General features: G+C 37.5%; 1 protein-coding gene across 1 annotated transcript in view; it reads left to right on the top strand.

Moving 5' to 3' along the window:
- The window catches only part of KIF4A (kinesin family member 4A), a 167373-nt gene that overhangs the window by 75202 nt on the left and 74804 nt on the right, over positions 1–17367 (top strand). The window contains exons 11-15 of the mRNA XM_006146137.2: positions 3270–3402; positions 5532–5590; positions 5705–5810; positions 10650–10706; positions 11712–11897. Of these exons, the coding sequence (XP_006146199.1) occupies positions 3270–3402; positions 5532–5590; positions 5705–5810; positions 10650–10706; positions 11712–11897 (541 nt within the window). The remainder of the gene's footprint in view (positions 1–3269; positions 3403–5531; positions 5591–5704; positions 5811–10649; positions 10707–11711; positions 11898–17367) is intronic.

The raw sequence follows: 17367 nt of genomic DNA, 5'->3' as shown, positions 1-17367 counted from the left end.
TGGGATTGCTGGATCATATGGTAGTTCTATTTGTAGATTTTTGAGGAATCTCCAAATTGTTCTCCACATGGCTGGACTAATTTACATTCCCACAGCAGTGTAAGACAGTTCCCCTTTCACTACAGCCCTTGCCAACACTTATCATTTTTTGTTTTTAAATCTTAGACATTCTGACTGAGGTTAGGTGGTATCTCATTGTTGTATTGATCTGTATTTCCCTTACAATGAGAGATGTTGAGCATTTTTTCATATGCCTTTTGGCTATTCGAATGTCATCCTTAGAGAGTGGTTTTTTCAACTCATTCTCCCATCTGTTGGGTCTGGATATTTGAATGCCTCTCTAGGTTTGTAAAGTTTTCTTCCAGGGTTTCATGGAATAAATTATCAATGCCTTGATTAGTTTCTTCACCTTCTGGGATATTGATTATCTGTATGTTTGGGCATGTAATGGTATCTTGTATTACTCGTATAGTATTCTAATTTTTTCAAGTTATTTCCTAAGACTTTTTGGTGAATTTTCCTAGATCAGATATTCTGTCTTCTACATCTGAGATTCGATCTGCATGTTCTAATCTGCTTTTTATACTTTCAAGGGAGGTTTTGATTTCCTGTATTACAGCCTTCATCTCTAACAGTTCCATTTGATTCTTTTTTTATGGTATGTATTTCCTCTTTCAGATCATGAAACAACTTCCTCACCTCCTGGAACTCATCTCTTTTCTCCTATATCTTCTGGATTTCGTTGTCTCTCCTCTCTTGTAGCTCTATTAGCTTTATCACTATGAATATCCTAAATTCTTTATTTGACATTTTCATGAGTTCAGTTGTACTGTCTGTGGATGATGAAGGGCTGTTCTTTCTCCTTGTGAGAGAGATATTTTATTGATTTCCCATATTTCTTGTGCCTCTGCGGTGGTATATTTCTTGTGCCTCTGCGGTAGTGGTTTCTGGTCATCTGATGGATTATACATTATTTCCTACCTTTTTGGAGTTAATTCTGAGTGTTAGAGGCGTGTGAAAGGAAATGCCCTGCAATTTTTCTGCAGTTCTGTTTCTCTGATCTTCACCAAGAAACCTGTACTTTTGTCAGTACTACTGGATATTACAAAGGCCTCAGAGTTTTAAGGGGATAGGGATACCTGGACTTAGCTGCAGGGTTTAAAGTATTCAGATGTTTTGGCTGTGCACCTAGACACTCAATGTGTGGAAAGTGAGAAGCAAGGTAAGAAAGTCAGGTAAATTAAAGGAAGCAAAGGGAAATACACACACACACAAAAGACAAAACAAAGCAATGAAAATGGGGAAAAAAGTTTTACTTTAAAAAAGGCCAAAAAATGAAAACCATGCAATGTGCTAGCATGCTGTGCAAAAGGGACAGGGCTAGGCCCACCTCAGGTACACATGGATTCCGAAATTAGCAAGAGGTAGGAGAGAACAGTACCTACAGATTAAACACACACACACACACACACTTACATATATATATATATATATATATATATGAGAGAAAATTTTGAGGTAAAGTGAGAGAGAGAGAGAGAGACAGAAGACAGAGATCACCCTACCTGGCTTTTCGCTGGGTGTTGGGCCAGACAGAGAGGTTTAGGGCAAAGGCTTTCCAGTTAAAGGGGCTAGGCACATCTCAGATGCAATTTCTTAAGCTGGATGAGAGGTTATCTATTCTGTTTCTGAAATTCTTTTCTGTCCTTCATTGGGACTGAGAACAGCTGTTCCCTGTCCCTTTTTTCCACTATTTGTGATAGCCTTGACAACTATTTACTTTTCTCTTCAATCTTTTTCAGATCAAATCTTTACATATATGTGTATTTTTAATTTTTTTAATTTTTGGAGAGAGACTTTTGCAGTAAGGCAAAAATATAGTGTGCTCGCCAGAGAGACAGAGAAAGAAAATGAGAAACCATGCACCACGGGGATAGCCACAATGCAGTCCCTTCTCCTCTTGGGATTTTGGGCATGCATGCACATGTGTCCACCATGAGTTTCAAACTCCTAGATCTGGGACTCGAACTGCGGTTGGCCATGTTGGAGTTCAGCAACATAACCATTATGCCCTCTACTGGTCCCAAATCTTTATATTTCGTCTGATCTTTTTTTAACCAGTCCTATTTTACAGGCTTTTGAACATTTTATCCCTGTGGATAAACAAACAAATAATTTTAAAATTCTGTTTTTTATTGGCTTGCTTTATTAGTTTTGAACTGATATCAAGTAATATGTATAAGTTGCATAGGTTCTTATCTATATGTATTCATTCAAGCTATTTCTCCCTTCCATTTCTTTTTGAAATGGACACTTTTATTGCCACCACTCACTCTAAATAATTTTAAATTGACAGGCAAATGAACATAAGGCCATGGGTCATTAGTTAAGCAAACAAGCATTTAGAAGGGAGTACTTATTTATAAGGAATTGTGAAATGTGCTTTTAGTGGCCGCTGGTCATCATTTCAACTTTCTGGCTTCTTAAATGCTTTTTCCCTAAACTTTACAGTAAATGTGTATTTAACTTGTGTTGATCAGATTAAATTTGACCTTAAGCCAGTGTCACTTTTATCTCCTCCATATCTTTTCTTTCTCTACTTTCCTAATCTTTTTGTGTTTTAAGTTTTTGCCTTCAAAAACCTTACATACTCTCACTCTCACTAGAGAAAGAGAGAGGGAAAGTGAAAATCACACTCCTCAGGGGGCAGAGGAGATGACCACAGCACAATCCCTTCTCCTCCATTCTTCTCTTGTGATTTTGGGTGCACAGAGACCCAGCATGATTCTCAAGCTGCCAGGTGTGGGACTTAGTCTGTAGTCAGACATAAGGGAATCCAGTGCCTTAACTACCATGCCACCTGCTGACTCTTCTACTTCCCTAAGCTTTAATGAGGGATTGAAGGTAGGAAGAAGAGAGAACATGTATTTTAGCTACAGGTAGCCTGCAATTCTTAACTAAATGAAGAAATAGAAATATCCTAAATCAAGAACCAAGGTAGAGAGTGGTCAGTCTTGTTATAACTATATCTGTTTCTGAATTACTATCTTCCTCCAAACATTTAAAATAGTTCAGGAGTGTGTTTCTTGTTTATCCAATATACTACCTGACTGGGAAGGTAGATTGGATTAGACATACTTCTGAGACTTTCGTGGAGTTATTTCAACTCAACCCCTAGCCAAAAAGCCTATGGGATATATTTTTATTCACCTTTAATGTAAGTGTTATCACTCATATATTTTTCTATTATGTTACTTTCTTTGTTTTAGTGTGGAACCATCAGAAAATCTGCAATCCCTGATGGAGAAAAATCAGTCCCTGGTAGAGGAAAATGAAAAATTAAGTCGTGGTCTGAGCGAGGCAGCTGGGCAGACAGCCCAAATGTTGGAGAGGATCATTTTGGTGAGGTCTCTATACAAAACTACTAGCAATCTAGACATTTACTAACTTTGGTTTCTGAAATATTTAACATTCCTTTTATTATGAGAGACAAATTATGCAGAAAGAAATGTATTTGTATTACCATATTCTCTGGGAGCCTTTCTGGGTGAATACATAGGCTTGTAATTAAACATACAGAAAAGTGAAAATATACACATCACTAACAGTCTATTGATATGTGAATCCCATTTTAAAATTTTATAAAATACCAGAAAGGAAAGCACCAAGTCCACCATCACCCTAAGTCCTGCCTGATCGTTATCTGTAAAAGCAAGGATGAAGGGACTTCAAAAAGTTCATGGAAAATACAGGAACCAGCAGTTAGTGTAATGGCTATGTTGCTGGACTCCCATGTAGTCGACCGCGGTTCGTGTCCCCAGACCCGGTGACTTAGAACTCACGCTGGGCACATGTGCCTGCGTGCCCAAGATCCCTAGAGGAGACCAAGATCCCGAGAGGAGAATGGAGGAAAAGGGATTGCGGCATGACCATCCCCCCTGGGGGGTGATTTCTCGCTTTCTGTCTCTATGTCTCTGTCTGTCTGGCGAGCGCACGCACCCTATAGCGAAAAACCTCTCAAAAAAAGAAAAGAAAAGTTCATGGAAAATGTGAACTCAAGTATGAGTTTATTCTGTCACATAAAAAATTGAAATCCGTGGGGTTTTTTTCCCAGAATATGCATTTTCTGTGAGTTTTTTTTAAGACCCCTGGTAATTGTTCCCACACTAAAATTTTAGTTTGTCTCTCTTCTAACATTGTCACATGTCATACCCCATCCTAACAGCTGCCATGGTGTCGTACAACACCTGGGAAATTAATTTTAATTCATTTTCCATATGGTTAGTTTCCAAATAGTAGATTACTGTGTAACTGCTTATACCAGTTTTGAATCCTACTACCTGTTGATAGTAACCTCCTGGATCAGTACAAGCTGGCTCTATCACTAATGTTTTTCTACTAGTCCAAATAGAACTCAATCTTTGATGGTACAAATATTGCCAGAGGTAAAAAGAGTTATCACCAAAATGTAATTGAACCTCTGTCACTTATATACTTTCATGCATTCATGTAAGAGTCAAGGCAGGGTAAGTTGCTTAAGGGTTTCTTTAAAGGAAGCCAAAACTTACATCCATTGTATTGTTTATTACTAGCTGATGGGTAAAAATAGGTTGTAGGAGATACAGTTTTTGTCTCCATTGCTGTATTTTATCCCTTTAAAGTAACTCTATAAGCTGTGTTTCATATGTATGTGAGTGTGGCTGATGTAATCACAGTACTTGTTAATCTAGCCACATACCCATTTGACCTTTAAAAGTTGTTACAATGGCTGCCTAATAGGCTTATTATTTAATATGCTGTCATAATTTCATAACAATATTTTTGTCCTATATAAACTTTTCTTCCCAAATCTGTTGCTGCAGCAAGCATGCTATAGATATATTGTGATGGAAATAAAACTGAAAATATCAATCACCCTTCCCAGAACATAGCTGCCTTCTGCTATTTGTTTCTCCACCATTATTCTTGTGCCTTACCCTTTTTCTTGCTTTCTTTGGCTAAAACTAGCCTACTATACCAGATAATGTAACTTCTTAAATCTCAGCTCGAATTTAGTGTGAGGCCCTTTTATGTTTTAAATGCTCTTAAGCTAGGGCTAGAGAACAGTGTAGTATAGGGGGCAATTTTAAGTTATTGTTATCAAGATGATTATTATTACTATTATTATTATTATTTTTGCAAACAGCAGGCAGTAGCATGCCAGTATGTGTTGCTTTTCCCCTAGTTGCAAAGTTCTCTATGAAATTAAGGCTTCACACCCCACTTCATAGTCTGAGCATCATGGCAAGCACAAAACTCAGCTGCTTAAATGCTATTTTTATTAGCTCATGTTGACAGAAGGGCTAATTTTCATGACTGTGTTAAAAAACATATTTCTCACTAAATAACCAAAATCCACTAAATCTTCTATTGATGTTACAGCAAAGGAGTCAGACTCTCTACCTGAGTTTTAATCCATAGGAGGAGAGAGAGCATAATTAGGTGAGGCTATCAGACACTGCTACTGATGATCTCCTGGGTCTTTGTTGCAGACAGAGCAAGCGAATGAGAAAATGAACGCCAAGCTAGAAGAGCTCAGGCGGCATGCGGCGTAAGTTTCCTACCAGATATCTGTTAGCAACCTACATCATCTTAGTATATAGTTATGGATCCTCTGCCCTTTCCAGTATGATTAACCCTTGGGATCTTTTGCTTGAATTTTCAGCTGCAAACTGGATCTTCAAAAGCTAGTAGAGACTTTGGAAGACCAGGAATTAAAAGAAAATGTAGAGATCATTTGTAACCTGCAGCAAGTGATTACCCAGATATCGGTAAGCCAAGTAGGGGCAGTGTAAATAGGCGTATCACTTTCATTTGTTTCTCTTCGTGCATGACAACATTTCTAACCCTGTGGCTTCTGCCAAAACTAGATTGTGACTGGCTTGGGGACAGAGATTGTGGATCATCATTGGATATGATCTAAGTAGTAATATTGTTAAATCAGAACACTCATAGGTTACATATAGAGTGGCACATTAGTATTTTCATAACTTAGTCAAACACCAAAAGCAGGAACATAGCAGTGCAAAATTGCCTAGGTAGCAAGAGCAGCAATCATTGATTTGCTGTCCCTTCAGTTGTAGGCTAACTTAATAAGAGACCTGTACCATACCCCAATTTTAAATAAGATGAATTCTGAAAGATAGCCTAGGACAACTAGGAATGCCATAGCTCTCTTTTATAACCAATAATAATAGGTTTAAATAATCATACTCCCTTAAATTACCATTTTTATTTATTTCTAGAGCTAGTGTGTTTTGGGAGTAGAAGAGGCTGTTCTTTTTCCCAGAAGAAAAATTCTCATAATCCTATTATCTTAAAATCTATTTTTATTTTTAGTATTCCTTCCCTTAGACCTTAGGCATATATACTTTATTTTAAAAAACTGAAATCATAATATAACATACTATGTTTAGGAGTTGTGGTTGATTTTCTTTCATCTACTCTCTCATTTATTATTCCAAAACAGTAATGTGTATGCAAATGCCTAGTGGTAAGTCCTAGCTTGTGGATAGTGGGTTTTTTGTTTGTTTTTGTTTTTTAGGTTTTTGCCATAGGGCACATGTACTCACTGTAGAGAGACAGAGAGAGGAAAAGTAAGAAAGCATCACCCCAGGCGAGATGGCCTCTCTGCAATCCTTTCTCCTCCATCCTCCTCTTGGGATTTTGCGCACACATACACACACAGCTGGAGATGATTTTCAAGCCATCAAGTCCGGGACTTGAACTGTGGTCGACCATGTGGGATCTAACACCTTAACCACCACACCATCTGTTGATCCCCAATCAAAGCAGATAGTCTCTCATCCCTGGTCTTGCCCATTATTTTCTATAGTTGTCAATAGGATAGCATAAACTGATCTACACATAGTTTTACTCTTAGAGAGTAAATAAAGAAACAGTAATACCATATATAACTGTTTGAGAGAAGAATTATGATGGCCATTTCTAAGAAATTAAATAAGTCAACTTCCAAAAGACTATTAGGCAGTGTTTTAGAATAAGTAGTACTATATAAAACATTAGTAGTCTAAGATAACAGTTCTTAATCCAACAAACAGAGTATAAATAACTGACCTTGGTTTAGAGCCAGTTCTGCCACTTACTGGCTGTGTAACCTTGCTAACTACTGTACTGTTAAAAAATAATTTAAGTCACTCAAATAATATTTAAAGGCATTATTCAGCTGATGCACTTGGGGAGCACCTGAATTCCAAGTCAAGTAGGATTGGACTGAAGTTTTATAGGGTGAGAAAGAAGGAGTATTTGACTTTGTGGTTTGACTCAATAGTAGCAGTTTTTGATGTTAATTGCTGTGAAGCTTTTGGTTGTAAGTTGATCCACTCTTTGTACCTCTTCCTCAGAAACATAGTGGGCACATCTAACAGTGGGCTGTTAAGATTGAAATCCTATTGTTATCCCATCCTGATAACAGTCAGATTATTTCTCAAGAGTGTTCCTGTAAGCCTTGTAGTTTTGTCAGTTGGTGAAGGTTTATAGGTGGGAAAGTTGGAAAAGGTGGGAAAGGAGATGAGAATGGAAGGCAAAGAAAACTGGGAACCTTCTTTCATGTCAGTTTTAATATCCTTTTGCATTAGCAATATGAGCAATGTGTGGTGGGAGCACAAAGAAAGGGGTGATTAACTGTTAGTTTCCAGAAGAAACTAGATCCTACATGCCAAAAGGGAAAGTACAATCTATATAGAGGCAAAAGTATATGCAAAAGCATAGAAGTATGAAAGTTTAGAAAATGGTAAAAATAGAATGTATCCAAAAGAATGGCTATCACAAGATTAAGTTTGCCCTCGATAATTCCACATAAATATAAATAAAACATCTAATATATGAAAAACTTATGCAGGCTGCCTCAGAATTAAGATACTCTAGGCTATAGAAATTTATTTGAGCAAAAATTTTAAGCTCTGAAAATAGTGACCCAGGGCACTGTTGTTCATGGCTACCACATTGCTCTTAGAGGATTTCATACCATCTTGTTTCTAGGGCTTTGACTCACATGGGAAAGATGAAGGCAACCCATGGAACCAGATTAATAAAATAAGATAAAGCATCCTCTGTGAGAATCTGGCAATATGACTGGTGCCTGGTGTGCCTGTAGTGGAAGTTGCTAGTGGTGGCTGGCTCAGAAGAGCTCTATAGAACTGCTGTGTCTGCCACTGAAATGCACCTGGCACATGTAGTAGGAGAGTGCTAAAGATTGCCACACCTGATAGAGTCCTGGCTTCCATCCACTGTCACAGTTAGGTAGAGTAAACCTTTTATGCAGAGTTCCTGCTGGACTCTTAAATCAGAGTTCTCCAGGGCTATTGTTGAGAGACCCTCCCAGCTGCATACTTTTTAGAAATACACAACAGTGTATCCTGTGGCTCTTATTAAGACTCACTATAGTGGAAGAAAAATGTTTCAAATGTGTTTGTGCCCTTCATTGTGGATTTAAACTATTAGTAAGTGGAAGGTGAATACACTCTTTTCAGTTATGAAGGCAACCATTGTTTCTAAATATCTTTCTGAGCTTTAAGCAATAAGTGTACCATTTCTTCCTTTAAAATATAATTTTAGCAAATCTCCTTGTTGCAGTTACCTATGAGGAAATTTATTGTAGTCCTTTCAGTTCCCATAAAATCAGAAGCATCTTTTTTTGTTTCCACTCCCTCCTCCAAGACCAGTTCCATAAAAAGCATTTTCGCCTGCCCAGTTAATGGTGTTACCTACAACCTACAAGCACACATTTCATTTTGGAGGGTATTGTTGGTTAATATGCACAATGTACCCTAGCCTTGTTCCCTTGACCATTACTGTCAGATCACATCTTGTACATATAAGAGATTCTCAGTTATAACCTTAGAATGAGAGACAGTATGCTGTTAGACTGAAATCCTTTTGTTATGTAGTTACACCTAGGATTATGATGACAGAATCTTGCCATGTTTATGCAGAACATGTAACCATAGTCCTAAGCTTAACCCTTAGCATTGTGGAATTTCACTGGGACAAAAGCCAAAATGATCAACCCACATTAACAACATGCCTTTTTCAAGGATTAACCCTCCACTTTGATCCTAATTTTTTGGAAGGTACTAGAAAAAGTATCCAAAATCCAGTGATTCATGCCCTAATATTAAGGTCCTAGTTGTAAGGTCTATACCTAGTCCTTATTCTGAAAATTGCAATATGGAAGGAGTAAAGGATAACTATTAACCTATGATAGACTGATGTGCTCTATTTTTTTTTTATAATTTTCTTTCTTTTTTTTTGTTTTTAAAGAACAGTCCTTTTTTTATAATTATTTATTTAATTGTATTTAGTCACTCATTTAATTTGACCAGAGAGAGACACAGAGGAGAAAAGAGAGAGGGAAAGTGAGAAAGGAAGCCACCAGGTCCAGGACTCGAACCATGGTCGGCCATGTGGGAGTGTCTAGCGCCTTAACCACCATGCCACCTGCTGGTCTCCAATGTGCTCTATATTTTAAGAAGCATTTGGAGAACCACCAGAACTGTAAATTCATGATGAGAAAGGGTGCATCAAACACTATAGCCTTCTTAGAGTTCTATTTGAGCCTCACTGGTTAGAAATTTCTGGGCAGAACGAGGGAAATGCTTCTTTAACAGCATTTATGAAGGATCTTTTCATGCCTTGCTTCAAAGATAATGAGATTCAAGTTTTAACATCTATATAATGTTTCACAGGGCCCGTGTAGACATTTAATGTGCTAACTCTAAATTCTTTTCTTTGCTATTATGCCAATAGCACTTTCATCTATAACCTCCTTATTTGTGTGACTTCGTGGAAGCCTTTCTTCCAGGACTTTGCAGATCACTTAAACAGAAGTGGTAATCCACACATTACAATGCCAAATGAAGCCTAAATTCTATTGGTGAGAACTTGCTTATATGATAGTCTGTAAGCAAATTAGTCCTAATAACTGGTTTTAGGTTTCCCTTCTTGTCAATGTTCCAGCACCCAAAACAGGAATTTGACATTCTCTGGTAGGGAATTAATATGTACTCTTTACCTCCTATCAATAATAACCACTACCTGGAGTAGCTGCATATGATCAGTTCTTATCTATATAAGGGACAGAGGCTATAATACGTTTGTCTGACTTCATAAGCACATTTTTCTGGGATACTCACCTAAGGCATTTTATTTGCTTATAGAATAGGGTCTACACACACACACACACACACACACATACAGAGAGAGAGAGAGAGAAAGAGAGGCAGGCAGACATAGTACTAAAAACATAAAAATAAAAGAATAGAGTCTATAAATGGGTTAAACTTTGGCTTGCTGGAATGACTGTCTTCTACTCTGGCCCAGGGATCTCTGGCAGAGCAGATGTGCAATAAATATCAGTTGCCACATGACCTTACTTTTATAAAGACTATGCAATTACCCTTATGAAGAAGAAAGACTCTTCAGAGGCAAGAAATGGAAACGTCGCTGTTGGGGTATCTATGACCACAAAATGGGTCTAGCACCTTAAATGGTCTCTGTTTACACTTGAAGAAATTAAATAACCAGTATGAAATCCACTCATAAGCTTCATTTCAGAATCTTTTTCTACATTAAGACATTTGTCATTGCAGGATGAAACTGTTGCTTGCATAACTACAACCATTGATACTGCAGTAGAACCAGAAGCTGTAAGTAATTGGCCCTTTGTGTAGAACCAGGAGCTCTAACTATGCCATTTCCTATCATTTATAACTTACCTGAAGAAGAGAATCTGTGATTACTACTATCCTATATAGAGTGCCCTAGAAATTCAGAATCCTCTAATATAAATCTGTTTCACAAAATCTGTAACTTGCAAAGGCTCTATGTCTAATAGTATAACGAGTAATGGGTGTCAAGACTTTTCAGGGATGTCATATTTCATATTTGTAATCTGACTTACTGATTTTTTGTCAGATACTAGTATTCTACATCACCTGTCCAGCAAATTAAAATAAGAAGAACAAATTAGGAAACTATAGAAAAGCCAAAAGCATTAGAGGAGAAATGGAAGAATTTTTTCAGCATCCTTTTCTGTGGTTGTGATGAGTAGGGGCTCAGAGAACCAAGAAAAATTTGAAGTGTTCAGACCACAAGGATAGATAAAATATTAGATGTTGAGTAAAGGTTATAGTCAGAATGAAAAGTCAGAATGAAAAGCTGGATAATGGTTTGCTTGAGACAGCCTTTCCCCCCCTCCCCCTGCAGATGAATATATGCCACTAGTTTACATGTTTTGAAAGAAGGAAAATATGAGATAAATCAGATATTAAAGGTCAACTGTGTGAGAATAAATGAATCCTTTTCTTCATTTCTACCATTCCTAAAGTGTCATGTCCAGGACTTTTTCTCCAAAGGATACCTTGGAAGGAGGTAAAAGTAAAAAATCTTGGCCAGATCAATAAAAGAAATAGCAAGAAACTAGTTCACTCTGAAAGAGTTAGTTAAAATACATAAGAAATAAGATGCTTGTGAAAACAGGGAAATAGGCTAACTGTTTACCTCCGATGTTTAAAATAAATGTGTGAGAAGCCTCGGTTTTAAATGCAAAGGTATTGTTAATGGAGATATGTCTGTGAAATTTGCTGATGTAGTGCCTAAGGAACTCTAATAGCTTGTTTTGCTTACACATCATTACCCTGATTTTTTTCCAGCAAGTAGAAATGAGTCCAGAGACTAGCAGGTCTTCTGATGCTTTCACCACTCAGCATGCTTTACGTCAAGCTCAAATGTCTAAGGAGCTAGTTGAGTTAAATAAAGCCCTTGCACTGAAAGAGGCCCTGGCTAGGAAGATGACTCAAAATGACAGCCAACTACAGCCTATTCAGTTCCAGTACCAGGTAAACTATGTTCTAGGGTAGCATTTGTTCATAACTGTTATCTCTTTTTAACTAAATGGGAAGAAAGCAAGCACATCATTTTTTATGACAAAAAGACAACATAATGTGCAGAGTACAACTGGAGTTTTGTTTGTTTGTTTGTTTGTTTGTTTGTTTTTTAAAGCATACGTTAAGGGGGCCAGGCAGTGGCACTGTGGTAACAACTGGTTCTGCAGGGGAACGGTCCTAGGTTCTTGTCCTGGTATCTCGCTGAGCATACTGGGTGCATACACATACCTGTGATCTGGGTCACCTGAAACTGGGAGTAGATAATGGTATGAAAACCCTGTTAGAAGTGTTTATCTCTCTGTCTCTCTCAAGGAAGAAATAAATGAATAATTTTAACAAATAGTTTGATAATGTTATATAAATGTAGTCCCTATTCATACAGAAATTACATTCTAATAACTATGCTTGGATTCTGAGAAAGGCACATCTCTTAGTTGATGGTTTGGGTTGTAGTGTGAATTATAAAGAGACCAGTAGTGGATATCACATGATGTGACAAATGGCTAACCTTTTCCTAATAGTAGTTCTATGTGGCCCTCGCTGATTAGTAACCAGGTCTTTACTTAAAGGCAAGTCTTTGGTTTTCAGGTGATCCATAAGAAATGACCCTTGCTCTAGACCTTATTTTCCCTTGTAGTCCAATATTTGATCACTGACAAAGGGATGTTAGGATGGGTTATAGGCAGAAGGGTGGATTGTTTTTCCATCCAGCTATATCCTACCCAAGGTACTATTTGCTTATATTGAGAAATACCTATCAACACTCATGCTTTTTACCACCTGCTCCCCTACATTTTCAAGATAAAAATAAGAAAAGTGTTTTTCCTAATTAGTTTTCATCCTTTTTCTCCCCCTAGGCTAGAAAGAATTTACTGTTGCTTCCAAAATAAATAACTGAGTTGCCAATAGAGGTCCCCCCCCCCCCTTTTTTTATTTTTTTTTTACACTTCTCCTCTTCCCCCCCCCCCCCCTTTTTATTAGTCTTATTTAACTATCTCTCTCTGTCTGTCTGGCGAGCGCATGCGCCCTATAGGAAAAAAAACCTCTTCAAAAAAAAAAAAAAACTGACTAGCCCAAGAAAAATTCATGATATAGAAATCCCTGTTGGCTTAAATATGAATGGATATCCAAGGATCACTAGAAATTTGAGGAAAGCTTCTTATATGAGAGATCAAAGCAAACACACTAAAGAAAGGGAATTTGAAGGAAACAGAGGCAAGGCAGGGAGAAGAAAACCTCAACAAAATATATTTCTTATCCCTGGATAGGTGGTACATCTATTAAAAAATAAATTTTAAAAAAAGCTGTAAAAAGGAATAATTAGATGATCAAAAAGAAATCTTTGAAATTAATAGGCAAATAAAAAAAATCACCAGGAGTGGAAACAAATCTCTCAGAGAGTAGAATTAAAAGAGAGAGAAGCCAAACAATGGTAGCACATGTTTGTAGGTGCTGTTTTGACAGGCTGAGTCCACATGGTAGGCCAGGATTTGAATTCGAACCCACTCTAAAAGCCAGGCACAGTAGTGTGTACCTATTGTTCTAGCTACCTGGGAGGCTGAGGTAGGAAGACTGCAACACAGACCCTGACTAAAGAAAAGAAAGAAAGAAAAAAAGACAAATAGAAAATAGGAGGGAGGAGATAAGAAAAGCAGAAACTTGATCTAGATGATCCAGTATCTGATTATGAGTCATATAAGAAATAGAAAAAGAAAATGCAATGAAGTGGCATTTTCAAATAAATGACAGAAGAAAACTTCCTAGAAAAGAATATAAATTTCTAGATCAAAAAAGACCGACCAAGCCCTGAGCACAATAAATGAAAAAAGATACAAACAAACATACATGCACTGGGGACAAAGAAAAGATCCTGAAAGTTTCCAAAGGGGAAAAAATAAAAAACACCAAATACAAAGAATCCAGAATGAGAATAGACTTCTCAATGGCTATCGTGGAAAAACAATGGAGTATGACCTTCAAAACTCTGATGAAAATAAATTTCTGGGGAACCAGCAGTTAGCGTAATGGCTATGTCGCTGGACTCCCACGTAGTCGACCGCGGTTCGCGTCTCGGACCCGGTGGCTTAAATCTCACGCCGGGCGCGTGTGCGTGCGTGCCCAAGATCCCGAGAGGAGAATGGAGGAGAAGGGATTGCGGCGTGACCATCCCCCCTGGGGGGTGATTTCTCGCTTTCTGTCTCTATGTCTCTGTCTGTCTGGCGAGCGCACGCGCCCTATAGCGAAAACCTCTCCAAAAATAAATAAATAAATAAATAAATAAATAAATTTCTGTAGAATTGTAAATCTGGCCACACTGAGTAAGTGTGAGAATGAAGAAAAGCCATTTATTTTCAGACAAACAAAGCTTTAAAACATTTTCCTTTTATGAACGCTTTCTCAGAAAGTGACTGAAATCATATTATATCAGGTCAAAGGATTATCCCAAGAAGAGGAAGATATGGAATCTATTTTAACACACAGATAAGACATGAAGTGAATTCCTAGGAGGATGATCTCAGGTTAATAGCTGGGCAGTAGGCCTGGAGAAAAACAAACAAGTAAGAAAATTCTAAGAGGGCTGCTTTGAAAGAAATGGATCAATAAACTACCTGTCATGCTTGATCCTAGTAAGAGGAGTTTCATAGCTTTATCAAGAAGTTTGGATATAAAAATTATTGATAGGTATGTAGAAGACTAAGTAAACAAAAAAATGAGATTTTCTTTTCTTTTTTTTTTTTTTTTTTTTTTTTTAAGAGGTGTTTTTTGTTTTTTTTGTTTTTTTTTTTTTTTTTTAAGAGAGATTTTTGGCCATAAGGCATGTGTGTTTGCCAGGGAGACAGTGAGAAATCACATTTTTTTTTCTTTTGGAGAGGTTTTTGCTATAGGGCATGTGCGCTTGCCAGAAAGACAGAGAGAGACAGAGATAAAAAGCGAGAAATTGCCCCCCCCCAGGGGGGGATCGCCACGCCGCAGTCTCTTCTCCTCCATTCTCCTCTCGGGATCTTGAGCACACACGTGCCCGGCGTGAGTTTAAGCCACTGGGTCTGGGACTCGAACTGCAGTTGACTACATGTAAGTCCAGCGACATAGCCATTATGCTAACTGCTGGTCCCAGGCTAATCAGTTTTTAATAAATCATTCTCCTGCCTGGGTTGTGTAGACAGAGTGGTAGTTTGTCATCGTCCTAGTAACCCACAGAAGATAAGGGAGTTAGAGTTTCTCCAGGCACATACAGACTTTTACTTAATCCCTATCAGTAGTATGGTACATCATCCCAGCTTTCAGCTATGTCTGTTGGCTGTAAGACCAGTCTGTCAGGTTCAGTGTCTCTAGAAAGGAAGCCTTTCCTTCTCTCTCTGGTTCTGTGGTATAAATGGGCTTACTGTTTCTTGGCATTGTCCTGTAGGAGTTATGTTGTAGCATTTGCCACTGTGAAAATCAGTTACCACTTACCCATATGCTTTCATCTTCCAAAAGTCTGTTGATATCTCTTGACTGCTTTCCTATTCTCTCTTCATTCTTGTTAATTGGGTCATTTGTTTTTGTTTGGGTCACTTAGTAAGCATTCAGGAGTTAAATATGTAGCTCAGTCAATCAAGTTAGCAGGACATACGGTACAGCCTTTTTTAGGTCAAATGTATTCTGGCTTTTCCCGGATAAACAAAGGATTACTGGTAAGGCTGAAAAATTATTCTTTTCTTATACTCTTACCTGGAAACATGGGGACATGTCTTTTCACAGTGTATTTCTAACTATATAAAGAGCTGAAGGTATCTAGTTCTTTTCCCCTTAAAATCAAATATGTTTGAGCTCCCAAAACTAAAAGATAAGAAATAAATCCATTATGGAACCAGTACCTTTTAATGACATATAAATCATGACCTCTCTTTTTCTCCTCAATAAAGGAGTTTTCCATTCTAAATGGTAATTTTCCTATCACTGTGAAGAATTGCCATCGAGGGGGACCAGCAGTTAGCGTAATGGCTATGTCGCTGGACTCCCATATAGTTGACCGCGGTTCGCGTCCCGGACCCGGTGGCTTAAAACTCACGCCAGGCGCGTGTGCATGTGTGCCCAAGACCCCGAGAGGAGAACGGAGAAGATGGGATTGCAGCGTGGCCATCCCCCCTAGGGTGTGATTTCTCGCTTTCTGTCTCTCTGTCTCTCTCTGTCAGGCGAGCGCACATGCCCTATAGCAAAAACCTCTCCAAAAAAGAAAGAAAGAAAGAAAGAAAGAAAGAATTGCCATAAAAACATTAGAGGAGGTTTAGGTTCTGATTAATGAAGATTACCATGAGTTGTAGTAAAACTAGGGCTCAAATATTTTAATAATTCACTCTATGGAGTTAGTGAAACAATTATTGACTGTGGCATATATAACAAAGAGGTACTATTTTTTTGTCATCAGATTGATAACAATTTTGAAGTATAGTAATATTTTGACCATGGTACAGGGAAATAACTGCTCTCATACATAACTGGTGAGAAGAAATTGGAATAACCACTTTGGATGACCATTTGGCAATATCTGACAAAATTGCGAATGCATACACTCTTGACTCTATAACTCTACTTCTCCCTACCCTGGTAAAACCTTGTACATATTCACAGAAGCATATGCAAGAGTATTTCATTACAGAAACAAAAAAGAATGAGGCAGATCTATAGGGACAGATATAAGTAAATTTCCAAGACCAAGTAAGTAAAAGTAGAAAAGATGCCGAATAATATATGAGGTTAAGATCATGAAAAAATTAAATTAAAGTGAGTTTATTTTGGTATTGAGTACTTTTGAAATCCATGCATAATTTTTTAATTATATATTTTTCTTGTATTTTTAAAAATCTCTTATAAGTGTAATTACTCATAGTGAAATTTGATTTATGTTTAACACAAATTTTTATTGGAACACACATACATGTACATGTTTGTGTATGTATACTATATATATTTTATATATCCTAGACATTTACATATACATCTATAATATATGTTATACCTATGTTTTTATATGTTTAATAAATGTATTTAATAAATATATCTGTATGTATTTTTTTAGGAGAAATATTTTCTGTAAGGCAAATGCACTTGCCCCAGAGACAAAAAGGGAGAAATCAACCTCCAGGGTGTTGCCCATGTCACAATCCCTTCTCTTTCATTCTCTTGGGATCTTGGGCATGTACATATACATGCCCAGTGTGAGTTTTAAGCCGCCCAGTCCAGGACATGAACCACAGTTGACTATGTGGGAGTCTAGCAATGTAACCATTATGCCATCTGCTGGTACCCCCATATATATTTTAAATATGTAAGTGTTGCAGTCATGATTCAAATCCAGGCCTTTGGATTCCAGGTTCTTTCTTTTTTTTTTTTTTTTTTTGAGGGGTTTTTTTCGCTATAGGTCATGCTCACTCGCCAGACA

This window comes from Tupaia chinensis, unplaced genomic scaffold (assembly GCF_000334495.1).
Source record: "Tupaia chinensis unplaced genomic scaffold, TupChi_1.0 Scaffold000165_2, whole genome shotgun sequence".
Classification (NCBI taxonomy): domain Eukaryota; kingdom Metazoa; phylum Chordata; class Mammalia; order Scandentia; family Tupaiidae; genus Tupaia; species Tupaia belangeri.
The sequence above is the reverse complement of the archived record's forward strand: the minus strand, read 5'-3'. Positions and strand labels throughout refer to the sequence as shown.